This window comes from Hypomesus nipponensis, chromosome 13 (genome assembly GCF_054491055.1).
Source record: "Hypomesus nipponensis isolate SF chromosome 13, ASM5449105v1, whole genome shotgun sequence".
Taxonomy (NCBI): domain Eukaryota; kingdom Metazoa; phylum Chordata; class Actinopteri; order Osmeriformes; family Osmeridae; genus Hypomesus; species Hypomesus nipponensis.
The window spans coordinates 1,201,492-1,215,683 of record NC_140373.1 but is presented as its reverse complement, the minus strand read 5'-3'; the positions used below and the strand labels follow the sequence as shown (position 1 = coordinate 1,215,683).

Below are 14,192 nucleotides of genomic sequence, written 5' to 3'. Positions count from 1 at the left end.
GAAAGAAAGGACAAGTCCTCTGAGGACAGAATGAGAGGGGGAGAGAGGGGATGGGGGGGAAGGAGGGGGAGGGACGGAGGGGGAGAGAGAGAGACAGATAGATGGAGAGGCAGAGAGAGAGAGAGAGAGAAGGGAGTCTTTAACAGCAGCTGGGTTCCTGAATCAGAGCTTTATTCAGACCCTTGGCCTCAGACAGAAAACAGGATATACAGACACAGTCAGAGAGAGCTCAGAAGAAGGAACAAGAAAATGAGCTGATAAAACAAGAGAGAGAGAGCGAGAGAGGGAGAAGGAAGGAGAGGGAGAAGTAGAGAGAGAGAGAGAGAGAGAGAGAGAGAAGGAAAGAAAGAGAGAGAGAGAAGGAAAGAGAGGGAGAGGTAGAGAGAGAGAGAAAGAGAGAGAGAGAGAGAGAGAGAGAGAAGGAAAGAGAGGGAGAGGTAGAGAGAGAGAAAGAGAGAGACCAGAATGTGTCATTGATGCAGCACAATGACATTTCTGTAAAATTAGGGATAGTGATTCATATGAGGATAAAAGATTGATAAACACTTAAGCTTCTGAAAGGAAGGTATATTTAGTCAATCTGACCTAGAGCTTACGGACTATATGTGAAATGATTCAAGTCTAAGTGAAACAGCTGAAGAGGGGGAGGAGGGGGAGGAAAGGAGGAGAAAGGGGGAAGGAGGAGGGGAAGGCTGAGGAGAGGAGGTGGGGGAGGAGAGGAGGAGGTGGGTGACACCGGTGAGTAGAGGTGACACTAACAACGGTGAAGATAAAACTGAGAGAAACACAGAGAGGCGGGGGGAGAAAACAAACGGCCTGACGGGCTGACGGACTCCCAGACCTCAGCTGAGGGAGAGATAAAACAACTGACATGAAGAGAGAGGCCCAGATGGAGGTGGACGGGAGCCAGGAGATTGGGGCGGTTAGATACGGGGTGGTGGGCAGCGCCAATGACGTCTCCTCGGGAGAGTCGTGTCAGTCCACTTGTTTCAAGCCCACACATACCCTGAGCAGGCCTTCTCTCTCTCCCACACACACACACACACACACACGGACACACACTAACACATGTTGTATCACTCCTTCACTCCTTTTTCGACAGAAATGTCAAGCAGCATGGAGAGTGTATCAACACACATCAGAATTTGAATCAGAAGGGATTTTATTCACCATGAATGTTTGCACAAACAAGGAATTTACTTTGGCAAGAAGGTGCACACTTTAAACATACACACATACACACACACAAACATACAGGCTGTAGTGTGCTTAGAATTCACACACACTCATGGGTGTATCTAAGTTTCAGTTTTTTTTCATATTTTAAATCTAAATGTGTTCATTTCTCTTCCTCAAACCCCACTAGAAGACACTATTTAAAATTATATTTTCAAAAATTTCTTCTGGGGGGAACATGCACCCAGAACCCCCTAGTTTTGGGTCACAGAAAAAATAATGTCTTAGCCCCCCCATAAGTGGGAACCTAGATACGCCCCTGCACACGTTCATACAAACACACTGACAAACACACACACACATACACAGACACACTGACTCAAACACATACACTCAGACACACACAGACTCATAAACCCTCACACACTGACACACACACACTCAGACACCATAGAACCTACTGAGTCTAGCCTTTGAGTTTCATGGGCACAAAAAATCACCACGGCAACGGAATCCTGGCAGCACTTTGAGTCAGTCTCTCCTTGTTCTAATCCACACAGGGCCATTTGCCTCAAGACACGCTACACAAATGACATAACACTGTAAAATGTTCGATGAGTGTCGGATAATGTCTACTAGCAGGTTATAAAGTGACTGAAGTAAGAAGGTGACTATAAGGTTTGCAGGTAAGAAGGGACAAGGTCAGAGGTGGATGCACTCACCTGTGGTGCCTGCTGGTCTCACTGATGGACAGAGGAACGCCTGGAAACTGGAGGCACACAGCTCACTTACCGTCCCCATCTTGGCACTTTGAGAAGGTGTGTGTGTGAGAGAGAGAGAGGGTGTGTGTGTGTGAGAGAGAGGGTGTGTGTGTGAGAGAGAGAGGGTGTGTGAATGTAAGAGAGAGAGGGTGTGTGAGTGTAAGAGAGAGAGGGTGTATGAATGTGTGTGTGAGAGAGAGATGGAGTGAAAGAATTCAGGAATTCAAAGATGAAGGAGTTCCACAGCAGTGTCAGCGTGTGTCACGTGACCTTCACGTTTCTTTCTCTTCTTCTCTCCAGCTGCAGTCAAAGCAACAAACACCCACACCTAGTATCCCCCAGACCAGGTCCGAGTCCCAGCTCTGCTAGATCTTCTACTGGACCCCACAGTTCTACTTCATGCCACCGCGCTGCTAGACCCTACAGTTCTGAAGACCCTACAGCTAGATCCTTTAGATCCTGCTGCTCTACTAGATCTGACAGTTCTGCTAGAACCTCTACTGGAAGCTCCACTAGATCCCACAGCTCCACTAGATCCCACAGCTCCGCTAGATCCCACAGCTCTGCTAGATCCCACAGCTCCGCTAGATCCCACAGCTCCAGTAGATCACAGCTCCAGTAGATCCCACAGCTCTGCTAGATCCCACAGCTCCAGTAGATCACAGCTCCAGTAGATCCCACAGCTCTGCTAGATCCCACAGCTCCGCTAGATCCCACAGCTCCAGTAGATCACAGCTCCAGTAGATCCCACAGCTCTGCTAGATCCCACAGCTCCAGTAGATCACAGCTCCACTAGATCCCAGCTCTGACAGATCCTCTACAATACTACGGTATCTCCGGTGTGCTCCTCTCATCTGCCTCCACACACCGACTGACTCAACTAAATGTGCTCCCCTCCTCTCTCTCTCCCTCTCTCCCTCACTCTACATCTCTTTCTCTCTTTACCCTCTCATTCAGTCACTTGACCCTCCTCCTCCATTCTTTCAACATAATCTCCCTTTCTCTATATTTTTCTCTTCCTCTTTTCTATTTATTTCTCTCACTTTCTCACTTTCTCTCCCTGTCGCTAGCGCTTTCTCTCTCTCTTTGAACAGTTGCTAAGGTATAATTGGAAGTGATTTCTTACACACACACACACACACACTCATAAAGGCGCCTCCTGTTTCCAACCTACGCAACAACATCAGAGTACCCAGTTTAGTCAGAGCACAGCCAAGCTGGACATTCATGTCATAGCTACTGAACACACACACACACACACACACCCAACAGCTATATATACACATCCTTAAACACACATACCATCACAAGGACATATAACACACCCTGCTGAGGACCATTCTGTCTCCTCTCCAACTCTCCCTTTCTCTCTCTCTCTACCCTGTCTTCCCCATCTCTCTCTCTCTACCCTCCCCAACCTTCTCTCCCTACATTTCTTTCTCTTTCTCTACCTCCCTCCCTCCCTCCCTCCCTCCCTCCCTCCCTCCCTCCCTCCCTCCCTCCCTCCCTCCCTCCCTCCCTCCCTCCCTCCCTCCCTCCCTCCCTCCCTCCCTCCCTCCCTCCCTCCCTCCCTCCCTCCCTCCCTTCCTCCCCTTCTCCCCTCCTCTTCTCTCCACATCACAGTTATTATTTCTGTGCTCTCCAGTGTAGTGCCTCTGTGACTGCTCTCTTCAGAGCACTGTGACCTCAAATACTCTCAACTGCCCTTGGCCCTTATAAGGTACCCAATCCAATCTCTGCTTGATGGCACCCTAACTTTATTGTTAACCAATCAGATCGCTGCATACTGAACTTTTCCTTTCAAACTGCTTGGCAACAACATTTTAGAGGAAAGTCAGTGAACAGCTATTGTGCTTTTAGATGGTTGTTCATTTATTCTCTATCACTGTTCAATGAGAAATCCCAGTTCATATTGAGACACTGAGACAACTACGGGACTGTCAGTTTTGTATTGACGTCTCACATGTGTGAGATGTGTGAGAGTGAATGCATAAATTAGTTAAGAGCAGAACACACACACACATTTACACACACATATACAGAAACACACACAGACTGAATGAACTGGCCTTGGCCTTTTCCCTCTATTTCAGTGCTCTCTCTGCTTTGTCTACATGTGAACCAGAGGCTCAAGACACATGGCAAGTTTGTGTGGTTGTGTGTGCGTGTGGTTGTGTGTGTATGGCTGGTTGTGTGTGTGGTTGGCTATGTAATGTGTGTGTGTGTTCCCTTTTCTGTCTGTTTCTCAGCACAGCAAAACAATAGCCTGGGGAATTAAGTCGTCCTTGCAGCCTAACTCGTTCAGTCATGTTTAGAGCTGATCCTTGGTGGAAGAGAGCAGCGAGGACTTGGATCGGTTTTAAAAACAACAACTTAGACAGCGTGATGTTCGTTCTGTCTGAATCCAAAGGAAAATCACGCAGAACTGACATACGCGAACACACACGTACTGAAGTAGCACTCTGATTCAAGTTTAAGGATCGCTCTCAACGAAATTTAGAAATTATATCATGCCAATCCTTCCCTTTTCCTCTGTCTCTCTCTCTCCTTCCTGTATGATAAAGAAATACTGCTCGTGCTCCAGAGCACATTGTCATTGCCCCCCACGCTCCCTCCATCCCTCCCAAAGTCAGCCTGTTTCTCATGCCAACAGGCATCTGAAAAGGGAACACTAGTCAGCATGAGGAACAACGACTTTCTGTTTCTCTCCGAGCACCTAAAGGGGGACAAAGCGCATATATGTATTTAAATATTTCATGCTTAGATAGGTCAAGTGTTTGCGGATGATATACATTATGTGCCGCTCCCACTACAGGATGCAGTTGTCTTCCACTAACTGACCCTTACGAACAATCCTGGAATCATCATCAATAATATGTTATGTTCAGACATCGGAACAGCATCTGTGAGAATCGTGCGAGTCTTAAACCAGGAAGACTAAAGAAAGTGTTCTGTTCAGGAACAGGCTTGCAAGGCGTGCAGTGGTTACATTTGCCACTAGATGGCGCTGTAAAACCAACACAAATTCAAAGCGCATGTGAAGTTGGAGAATAATGAGTTTCTGCGTGTGTGCGTCTTAATTTTGTCATGCATGTGTGTGCGCGTGGGTAATTATGTGTTTGTGTGTGAGTAAGTGTGTGTGTGTGTGGGTGTGTCATTACAACAGCCAAGAGTTCATAAGTTGAATTGAGGGAGTGACAGAGAAACAGTATGTTCAGGAACACAGGATTCAGCACACAGAGCACGTATTTTATTGACGAATAAAACTGATGATGAATTAAACTAGTATGACACCTATGGAAATGCGTAGAGGGGGATGTTCATCAAATGTCAGCTGAAGTCCATCACTAATCACAATGACAAGTTATGGCTGTCACGTTCTTGGCATAACATTTCCTTAAACATCAATAATCTACCGTGAAATAACAGTGTCTCTATTCAACATCTAATCTACCGTGAAATAACAGTGTGTCTTTTACCAAGACAGAAGTGGACAGTGCAGCATCTTGTCCTGTCTGGCTTAGCAGTGAAAGTAGAGAAATGAGAAAACCACTCGCTCTGGACTCACTCTGAACATTTCTCACATAGTTTCCTAGTGGAGTCAATCACCACATCCATTAAAGTGCATTCTGTCCGACACACACACACACACAGACACACACCATCTCTCTCTGCAGCCTCTGCCCTCTACGGTACAGCCCATAAATGAAGGGAGACGTGAAATAGATCTCTCAAATTTGGTTTTATTTGATAATACTGTATATTTAGTCCGTGTTGTGGACTTACACAAAGTATCAATACAATACATGCATCAGCACATCTCCTAGTACTCGTCACTTTCTGCTCTACAACCTTTCCTTGTCTCACCCGCCTTTCTTTCTTTCTCTCCTTCTTTCTTTCTCACCCTCCCACATATCTTTGGCGCAAAAGAGGCCTTAACAAGCACAGTAAAGCAACACAGACAGGAGAAAACTCATGTAGAAATCAGACAACAATTACAACACTGATTACAACAATAGAAATCTACAGAAAGCTATGGAAAGAGTTTATTTCTAAGATAAGCCACATATGTAAGTATCTCACAGTGTCCAAAATAACACTGTAAACGTCCCTCTGGTTTAATTTTTAGTCACACGAAGGGTCTTTAGATTTTGATTCAGGTTACTGCCGGTCAGATTTGGAATTGGGATAGTTATACCATCATGTGCACAAGGATCAACAGGTGAAAAAGCTGAAAAGCAGAATGTCTATTAAACCTTAAGTTACACACAAACTATCAATGTTTTATTTTTTAGACAGGACTTCTGTTTAGGCATCTTCCAACATGTTATGACATTTGTAAATACAGTCCCCTTTGCTAAATAGCCATCAAAATATTTACCTTAAGATACAGTATCTAATAAGATATGACCTTTTCTGGTAAAACTGCTATGTCATTACAACAGGAAATGAAAATGGTAGCAATAACTCAATATCAAAATATGCTAATTAACAGTTAAAATTATCCAATGACTGCTAAGTATTTCTCCTCCTGGTCTTTAGGGGACTGGTCTCTAGTGAAAAGCTTAACTAATAAACATCACAGATAATCACATCCATTCAGACTCAATTTTTATCTCCCCCAAAAAGTGCAAATCTAGTTCTAATGAAGTAAATAATAGTAATAATTAAACCAAAAACATAAGTATATGCAAAAGTACTGTACAGCTACATTTCTAGAGGGAAAGGAGCGGAGGGAGGGGGAGGATAAAAGCAGATTGGGGTGAGCCAAGCAGGGACACAGCATGTGCGTGGGGCATTATAGGGCATGGTGGAAAGGTGTTTGGTAACACCGTGTGCAGGATCACATATGGCAGACTCATCTTCACTTTCACACAGCATAGACTGGTCCAGTGAGACATCTGGAAGGTCAAAGGTGAAAGGTCAAACCTAACCAAGCTGTGACCTCCAGCCACTCTGCTCATTTCACTTTTCAACTCTGATGCTTTGGCTCCTCAGGTAAGACTACATGAAAAAAAGCTTTTAGAAACGTTCACCATAACAAAACATATTTATTATGACTATCTAGGAAGTCAGGCCTTGCGATGAATATGATTGGTCCAAGCAGCATGATTATGAAAAAGCGAGATTCAATTGTATCTCTTTCCCTTTTGGTTCATTTGAAGGAGACAATCACAACAAAAGGCAACTTGGAATTTGGCTTTGGACTCAAACCCAGTGTGGAAGAACACTGACCCTACCTAGAGAAGGGCTGTCAGGGGTAGTGGAGGACTTAAGAGCTTTGTGGGGCAGGAAGTGATATCAAGGGGCAGGAAGTGAGCTCAGGAAGTGATCTCATAAGTGATCTCTCCTCGAGGACCCAGTCCTCCTGACGCCAGCCTCAGGAGGAAGTGACATCATCACTTGACCAGTCTATGTATCTCATCATGACTATATCCGTATACACAGTCAGAGAACAATCCCTAACACCCTCCTCTTTGGCTGATTACAGACAGGAAAGATCCTAGTTTGGTTTAATGTGAACCTAAAACTCAAAACCCTCTTTTTTGAGTTAAACCTTTATGGTTGATCTTCACACATGGTTCAACTCCTCAATCCTGATTACAATTAATTGTATTTCCAAATCATTTAAATGGTCAATCCTGGCTCTTATTGCCCCTAGCGGTCAAAACCTTTTGAAGAAATGTGTGACTTATGAGAGCCTGTGGACGAGCTCTGGAGCAGGGGGATGGACAGGCTCACTCCTCACTGGAAGTGTTGGACGAAGCCCCAAAAGGAATATTCATGAAGGACGAAGGGGCGGGATCAGGCTGAACCTGGTGAGTTTAGTTCCACCTTAAGCACTGGTGGAGTCCCAGAAGCCCCGGTCCAGGGAAGGACTATGAGTACACGGCACTATGTTGCTAAATCTAACGCTACAAAAACACAGGCAGTGGCTTGAAATTGTCCTCTGACCAGCAACGATTTATCTCATGTTGTCACACTGGCTTTCTCTCATTGTTTTATGCTTGTATCTTTGCCAATTCAGATACATATACTATACATTCTCCCCTAAAATTTCATGGAATGTTGTAAAGATATTTTTTTTAGTTTTCATCAGGCTGTGAGGAGGGCAGCCGAGCAAGGGGTTGACAGGAAGTAACTAGGGGTCCTCCACATCCAGGAACTCCTTCTTGGGTGGAGCCACGCCGCGGTACCAGGAACAGGAAGCGTCGGCCCTCTTCACACAGGCGTAGTGGTTGGCCTGGCGACCGTACACCTGCTTCTCAATCATCATGTCCGTCCAGAGACACTCCTCAGGGGACGAGATCTCACAGGGCAGGGAGGGGCAGCGCACAATCTGCACACACACACACACACATACATACATTTACACACAAATACACATACACACAAGACATACCGTGTCACAAATCATGTTACTAAAGATATCAACGCAAACATGCAAGGCATATTTCTCCCACCCTAACCTCCATCCCTTCCTCCTTTCCCCCTCCCCCCTCCTCACAGTCACACCCTCCCTCCCCACCTTGCAGTCGCAACCCATCTGGTATCTCTGGCTCAGGCTCTTCTTCTGGGTGGGGCTCATGGCGTCCCAGGGCATGATGTAATCACACAGCGTCACGTGCATGCTGCCGCCTGCCTCCGCCTTCCCTGCAGCGCCCACAGAGAGAGGGGGGGGGGGGTACACACCCTTCAGACACACATTTACATACACACACACACACATGTATATACCCACACATTCCTCCCTCCCTCTCCCCTAGTCTCCCTCTCCTCCAGCCTCCCTCTCCTCCAGCCTCCCTCTCCTCCAGCCTCCCTCTCCCTCAGCCTCCCTCTCCTCCAGCCTCCCTCTCCTCCAGCCTCCCTCTCCTCCAGCCTCCCTCTCCCCTAGCCTCCCTCTCCCTCAGCCTCCCTCTCCTCCAGCCTCCCTCTCCTCCAGCCTCCCTCTCCTCCAGCCTCCCTCTCCCCTAGCCTCCCTCTCCCCTAGCCTCCCTCTCCTCCAGCCTCCCTCTCCTCCAGCCTCCCTCTCCCCCAGCCTCCAGAGCAGGGGACAGTACCTTGAGGCAGACCTCAGCATGTTAAAGCTTATCCTGGAGTCTGCAGAGCAGTGAGTCATTTAAGACCTGTCTGAGGAGGGTGTGTGTCTGCCTGTCTGCTCTCCTGTGAGTGTGTGTGTGTGTGTGTGTGTGTGTGTGTGTGTGTGTGTGTGTGTGTGTGTGTGTGTGTGTGTGTGTGTGTGTGTGTGTGTGTGTGTGTGTGTGTGTGTGTGTGTGAAAAAAGACTGACCTGAGATCAGGTACTCCTTCTTGCCGCTGGTGTCCAGGGTGACACCGCAGATGGCAGACACTGGCGCGGTGAACACAGACTCCACATCCTGGTCAGGGCCCTTGAACATCTGCAACACAACCAGGGTCAGGGGTCAGAGGGGAAGGATGTCTGGGTGAAAGGTTAGGGGTCAGAGGTTAAGTGAGGAGCCTCACCTTGATCTGTTTGACCTCATACTGGATCCTCTTGATGGGGTTTCCATAGATGTCATTCCCAGTGTCCACCTCCTTCTCTCCCACCACTTTGGCTCGGATAACTGACACAAACACAGACAGCGTGAGAACAGACAAGCTAGTGTCTGTGTGTCTGTCAGCGCAGACTGGTCCAGGTAACATGTGTCATCATCCTCAAGCAGACCACCCTGGGTTCCTCTCAGGAACAACAGGATCTGGATACAGGCCAGGAGACACGCTGAAGGGTGATGTGCATGAGCCTGTGTGTGTGCACGTGTGTGTGTGTGTGCACGTGTGTGTATGTGCACGTGTGTGTGTGTGCACGTGTGTGTATGTGCACATGTGTGTATGTGCACGTGTGTGTGTGTGGATTGCATGTGAGGTCTGTGTGTTTTAATGGTTTGACTGACTACATCATGCTTTAGCAATGCAAAGGAAATGGAAAATATGAGCAATACACAAGAACGTAAAATACCCGGAAAGAAATGTGGAAATCCGTACACTCAGACACATGCATATATACACACAAATATGCAATCATTAAAACCATACACACACAGAGTTCATAGCTCCATGAGTTAACATCTGTAGATGGCTGTACGCTGTCTGACTGGGACTGAACACTCTCTCCACTCCCCCATTCCCCCTTTACCTCCCTCTCCATCCCTCCCTCCCGGCAACTTAGGTTTATACCCCCAGACGGCCCTCGTTAAAACCCCCTCAACAGTCTACAGCTCACCATTACTCCTGTAGCACAGGGCTGGCTCTGAGTGCACGTGTGTGAGGGTTGTTAGTGGTGCTGGTGGGGGGAGGTGAGTCTGCTGTTCCAGTGCCCTGGCTCAAGGTGGTGTGTCTGGGCAGGACAAAGCTGGGGAGTCCCCTGTGCCCGTCACTGACAGACGAACAACTGGTGTGTGTGTGTGTGTGTACATGTCTGTATTTACCTTTTAGGCTTGGCCCGTGACATTATCCCTCTGGTGTGTGATGTACCACAGTATACATGTGTGTACTTGTCTGTGTGTATGTGTTTTTATGTTAAGTGTGTGTGTTTATCTAACTCTTTGGTGAGTAAAGTATACGTGAGTGTGTGTTTACCACCGTAAACAGTGCATGAGCCCATGCTGGTGTGTCTTCTTGAGGCAGCCGGGTGGTGTGTGTGTGTGTGTGTGTGTGTGTGTGTGTGTGTGTGTGTGTGTAGGAGGCTCACACACACTCGGGAGCACGTATCTCACTCCACTGTGAGTGGAGGTGTGGGCTGCAAGACACACAGACTGTTCTGTTCCCCTGCTATACCCATCCCCATGTTCTACCACTGAGCTATACCCATCCCCATGTTCTACCACTGAGCTATACCCATCCCCATGTTCTACCACTGAGCTATACCCATCCCCATGCTCTACCACTGAGCTATACCCATCCCCATGCTCTACCACTGAGCTACACCCATCCCCATGTTCTACCACTGAGCTACACCCATCCCCATGTTCTACCACTGAGCTATACCCATCCCCATGTTCTACCACTGAGCTATACCCATCCCCATGTTCTACCACTGAGCTATACCCATCCCCATGTTCTACCACTGAGCTATACCCATCCCCATGTTCTACCACTGAGCTATACCCATCCCCATGTTCTACCACTGAGCTATACCCATCCCCATGTTCTACCACTGAGCTATACCCATCCCCATGTTCTACCACTGAGCTACACCCATCCCCATGTTCTACCACTGAGCTATACCCATCCCCATGTTCTACCACTGAGCTATACCCATCCCCATGTTCTACCACTGAGCTATACCCATCCCCATGTTCTACCACTGAGCTATACCCATCCCCATGTTCTACCACTGAGCTATACCCATCCCCATGTTCTACCACTGAGCTATGCCCATCCCCATGCTCTACCACTGAGCTATACCCATCCCCATGTTCTACCACTGAGCTATACCCATCCCCATGTTCTACCACTGAGCTATACCCATCCCCATGTTCTACCACTGAGCTATACCCATCCCCATGTTCTACCACTGAGCTATACCCATCCCCATGTTCTACCACTGAGCTACACCCATCCCCATGTTCTACCACTGAGCTATACCCATCCCCATGTTCTACCACTGAGCTATACCCATCCCCATGTTCTACCACTGAGCTATACCCATCCCCATGTTCTACCACTGAGCTATGCCCATCCCCATGCTCTACCACTGAGCTATACCCATCCCCATGTTCTACCACTGAGCTATACCCATCCCCATGTTCTACCACTGAGCTATACCCATCCCCATGTTCTACCACTGAGCTATACCCATCCCCATGTTCTACCACTGAGCTATACCCATCCCCATGTTCTACCACTGAGCTACACCCATCCCCATGTTCTACCACTGAGCTATACCCATCCCCATGTTCTACCACTGAGCTATACCCATCCCCATGCTGTACCACTGAGCTATACCCATCCCCATGTTCTACCACTGAGCTACACCCATCCCCATGTTCTACCACTGAGCTATACCCATCCCCATGTTCTACCACTGAGCTATACCCATCCCCATGCTATACCACTGAGCTATACCCATCCCCATGTTCTACCACTGAGCTACACCCATCCCCATGCTATACCACTGAGCTACACCCATCCCCATGTTCTACCACTGAGCTACACCCATCCCCATGTTCTACCACTGAGCTACACCCATCCCCATGCTATACCACTGAGCTACACCCGTCCCCATGTTCTACCACTGAGCTATACCCATCCCCATGTTCTACCACTGAGCTACACCCATCCCCATGCTATACCACTGAGCTACACCCATCCCCATGTTCTACCACTGAGCTATACCCATCCCCATGTTCTACCACTGAGCTATACCCATCCCCATGCTCTACCACTGAGCTATACCCATCCCCATGTTATACCACTGAGCTATACCCATCCCCATGTTCTACCACTGAGCTATACCCATCCCCATGTTCTACCACTGAGCTATACCCATCCCCATGTTCTACCACTGAGCTATACCCATCCCCATGTTCTACCACTGAGCTATACCCATCCCCATGCTCTACCACTGAGTTATACCACTGAGCTATACCCATCCCCATGTTCTACCACTGAGCTATACCCATCCCCATGTTCTACCACTGAGCTATACCCATCCCCATGCTCTACCACTGAGCTATACCCATCCCCATGTTCTACCACTGAGCTATACCCATCCCCATGCTCTAAAACTGAGCTACACCCATCCCCATGCTGTGTGTGTGTGTGTGCACTTTGCATTATTCTGCGTGTGTGTGTCTGTGTGAGGGTGTGTAAGTGTGTGTGTAAGTGTGTGTGTTGCTGCATTTGTCAATGCAAAAGTGGAGCGGGAAAACCCCAGCAACATTCCTGCCATTCCTCCCTGTACACTACCCCTGAGAGGAGAGAGAGGGGGAGAGAGACATCGTGAGAGAGAGTGGGAGAGAGACAAAGAGAGTGACACAAGAAGACAGAAAGAGAGACAGAGAGAGAGAGGAGGGCTGGTGGTAGCAGCTGTTGGTTTATGAAGTGTAGGCATCAGCAACATTCCCTCACATTTAGCAGGCTAGCTTCCAGGAGAGGAGCTAGGTGTTGGGGCTAACTTCCTTGACACACTACCACCGGGCTGGATCCATCCTCCTCGCCACACACTAAACAGACTCTGTTGTCATTTTAGTGCCATACGTGTCTTTACCTGTTCCATTACATATATTCACTTAGCAGACGCTTTTATCCAAGACGACGGGGATGTATTTGATCATGCGATCTCTTGTCTAGGCAAATGATATGCCACTGAGATACACACATTCCCTAATCCACTATCTGTCGTCAACTGCGCAGCTCCTGTGTTGAACATGAGAATTACGTGCATTCCTCTGTGCTATATAAGCTGTTTAATCATCGCATTTCTGCTCCACCTGAAGCCAATGTGCGCGGTCGCACCCTGGTCAAAACACCAGCCACTCCCCTACAGAATGATGCGGCGTATTGCCGCGTATAACAATAACGGACGTCTACCGTCGGATAGGCTACATCGTAAAAACAAACATCTGCATCCGCTGTGGTGCATCATTCATAACAACAACAGTAGGCGAGGGTGGTGTGTAGTGGTTCGTGCCGTTTCGGCTACTTACCTATGTCCGCGTTGCAGAACGCCTGTTGCGGGTGAACGGGCGCACAGCTGCAAGCTTCGGCTATTTCCTCCGCTCGCCAAAGGATCAATACTGCAAGCGTGCACAGGACACCGTTAACGGAAAACGTCATTTTCACGTAAGCTGCCAAACCTCTGTTTTACAGGTGTTATCAAAGTAGCCCTATCGATGGACTACACCGAGAGCTGTGGCGTGCGTAGAATAAATCCAGCAAAATCGTTTCTCCGTTAAGCTACTCGAGACCTAGCTTTGACAACAATAACGGAAGGTCGCGGTCAAGAATCCCGTGTGGAGAAGCAGTGGAGTCACGTTGGCCAATGAAAATCCACCGTTATGTAGCCGATACGACAGTAAGATTTAGAACATTTATTGTGTCTCGTGGCCCCCCATTTATCTTCTTCTCTCTCTTTCGAGAATATTTGTGTTTCTTGGTACAGTCACTTTTATAAGCTTTCTGACTCCTCCTCTGGGTAACGGTTTCGCCAGCGGAAGGCGCTCGATCGCAACTGAGAACTTCTCCTCGTCTTCTCAGTATTGACATCTTATTTAATATCTTCTTTAAACCCATA

At 47.8% G+C, this 14,192-nt stretch overlaps 1 protein-coding gene across 1 annotated transcript; it reads right to left on the bottom strand.

The window, feature by feature from the left end:
* Window positions 1–5,660: 5,660 nt before the first annotated feature.
* On the bottom strand, window positions 5,661–14,080 carry timp2a (TIMP metallopeptidase inhibitor 2a). The gene is made up of 5 exons (XM_084669673.1): window positions 13,606–14,080; window positions 9,422–9,522; window positions 9,228–9,336; window positions 8,467–8,591; window positions 5,661–8,277 (listed from the first exon to the last, which is right to left on the bottom strand). Exons 1-5 carry the CDS (start codon window positions 13,733–13,735, stop codon window positions 8,080–8,082), a joined length of 663 nt encoding a protein of 220 aa, XP_084525799.1. The 5' UTR covers window positions 13,736–14,080; the 3' UTR covers window positions 5,661–8,079.
* Window positions 14,081–14,192: the final 112 nt, after the last annotated feature.

Excerpts from the sequence above, each read along its gene's own strand:
- timp2a (XM_084669673.1), bottom strand. The coding sequence starts at position 13,735 with ATGACGTTTTCCGTTAACGGTGTCCTGTGCACGCTTGCAGTATTGATC. Across the intron at positions 8,592-9,227 it reads GAAGGAGTACCTGATCTCAG|GGAAGGCGGAGGCAGGCGGC; the intron begins GTCAGTCTTTTT and ends TGGGCGCTGCAG. Across the intron at positions 8,278-8,466 it reads AGATGGGTTGCGACTGCAAG|ATTGTGCGCTGCCCCTCCCT; the intron begins GTGGGGAGGGAG and ends GTGTGTGTGCAG.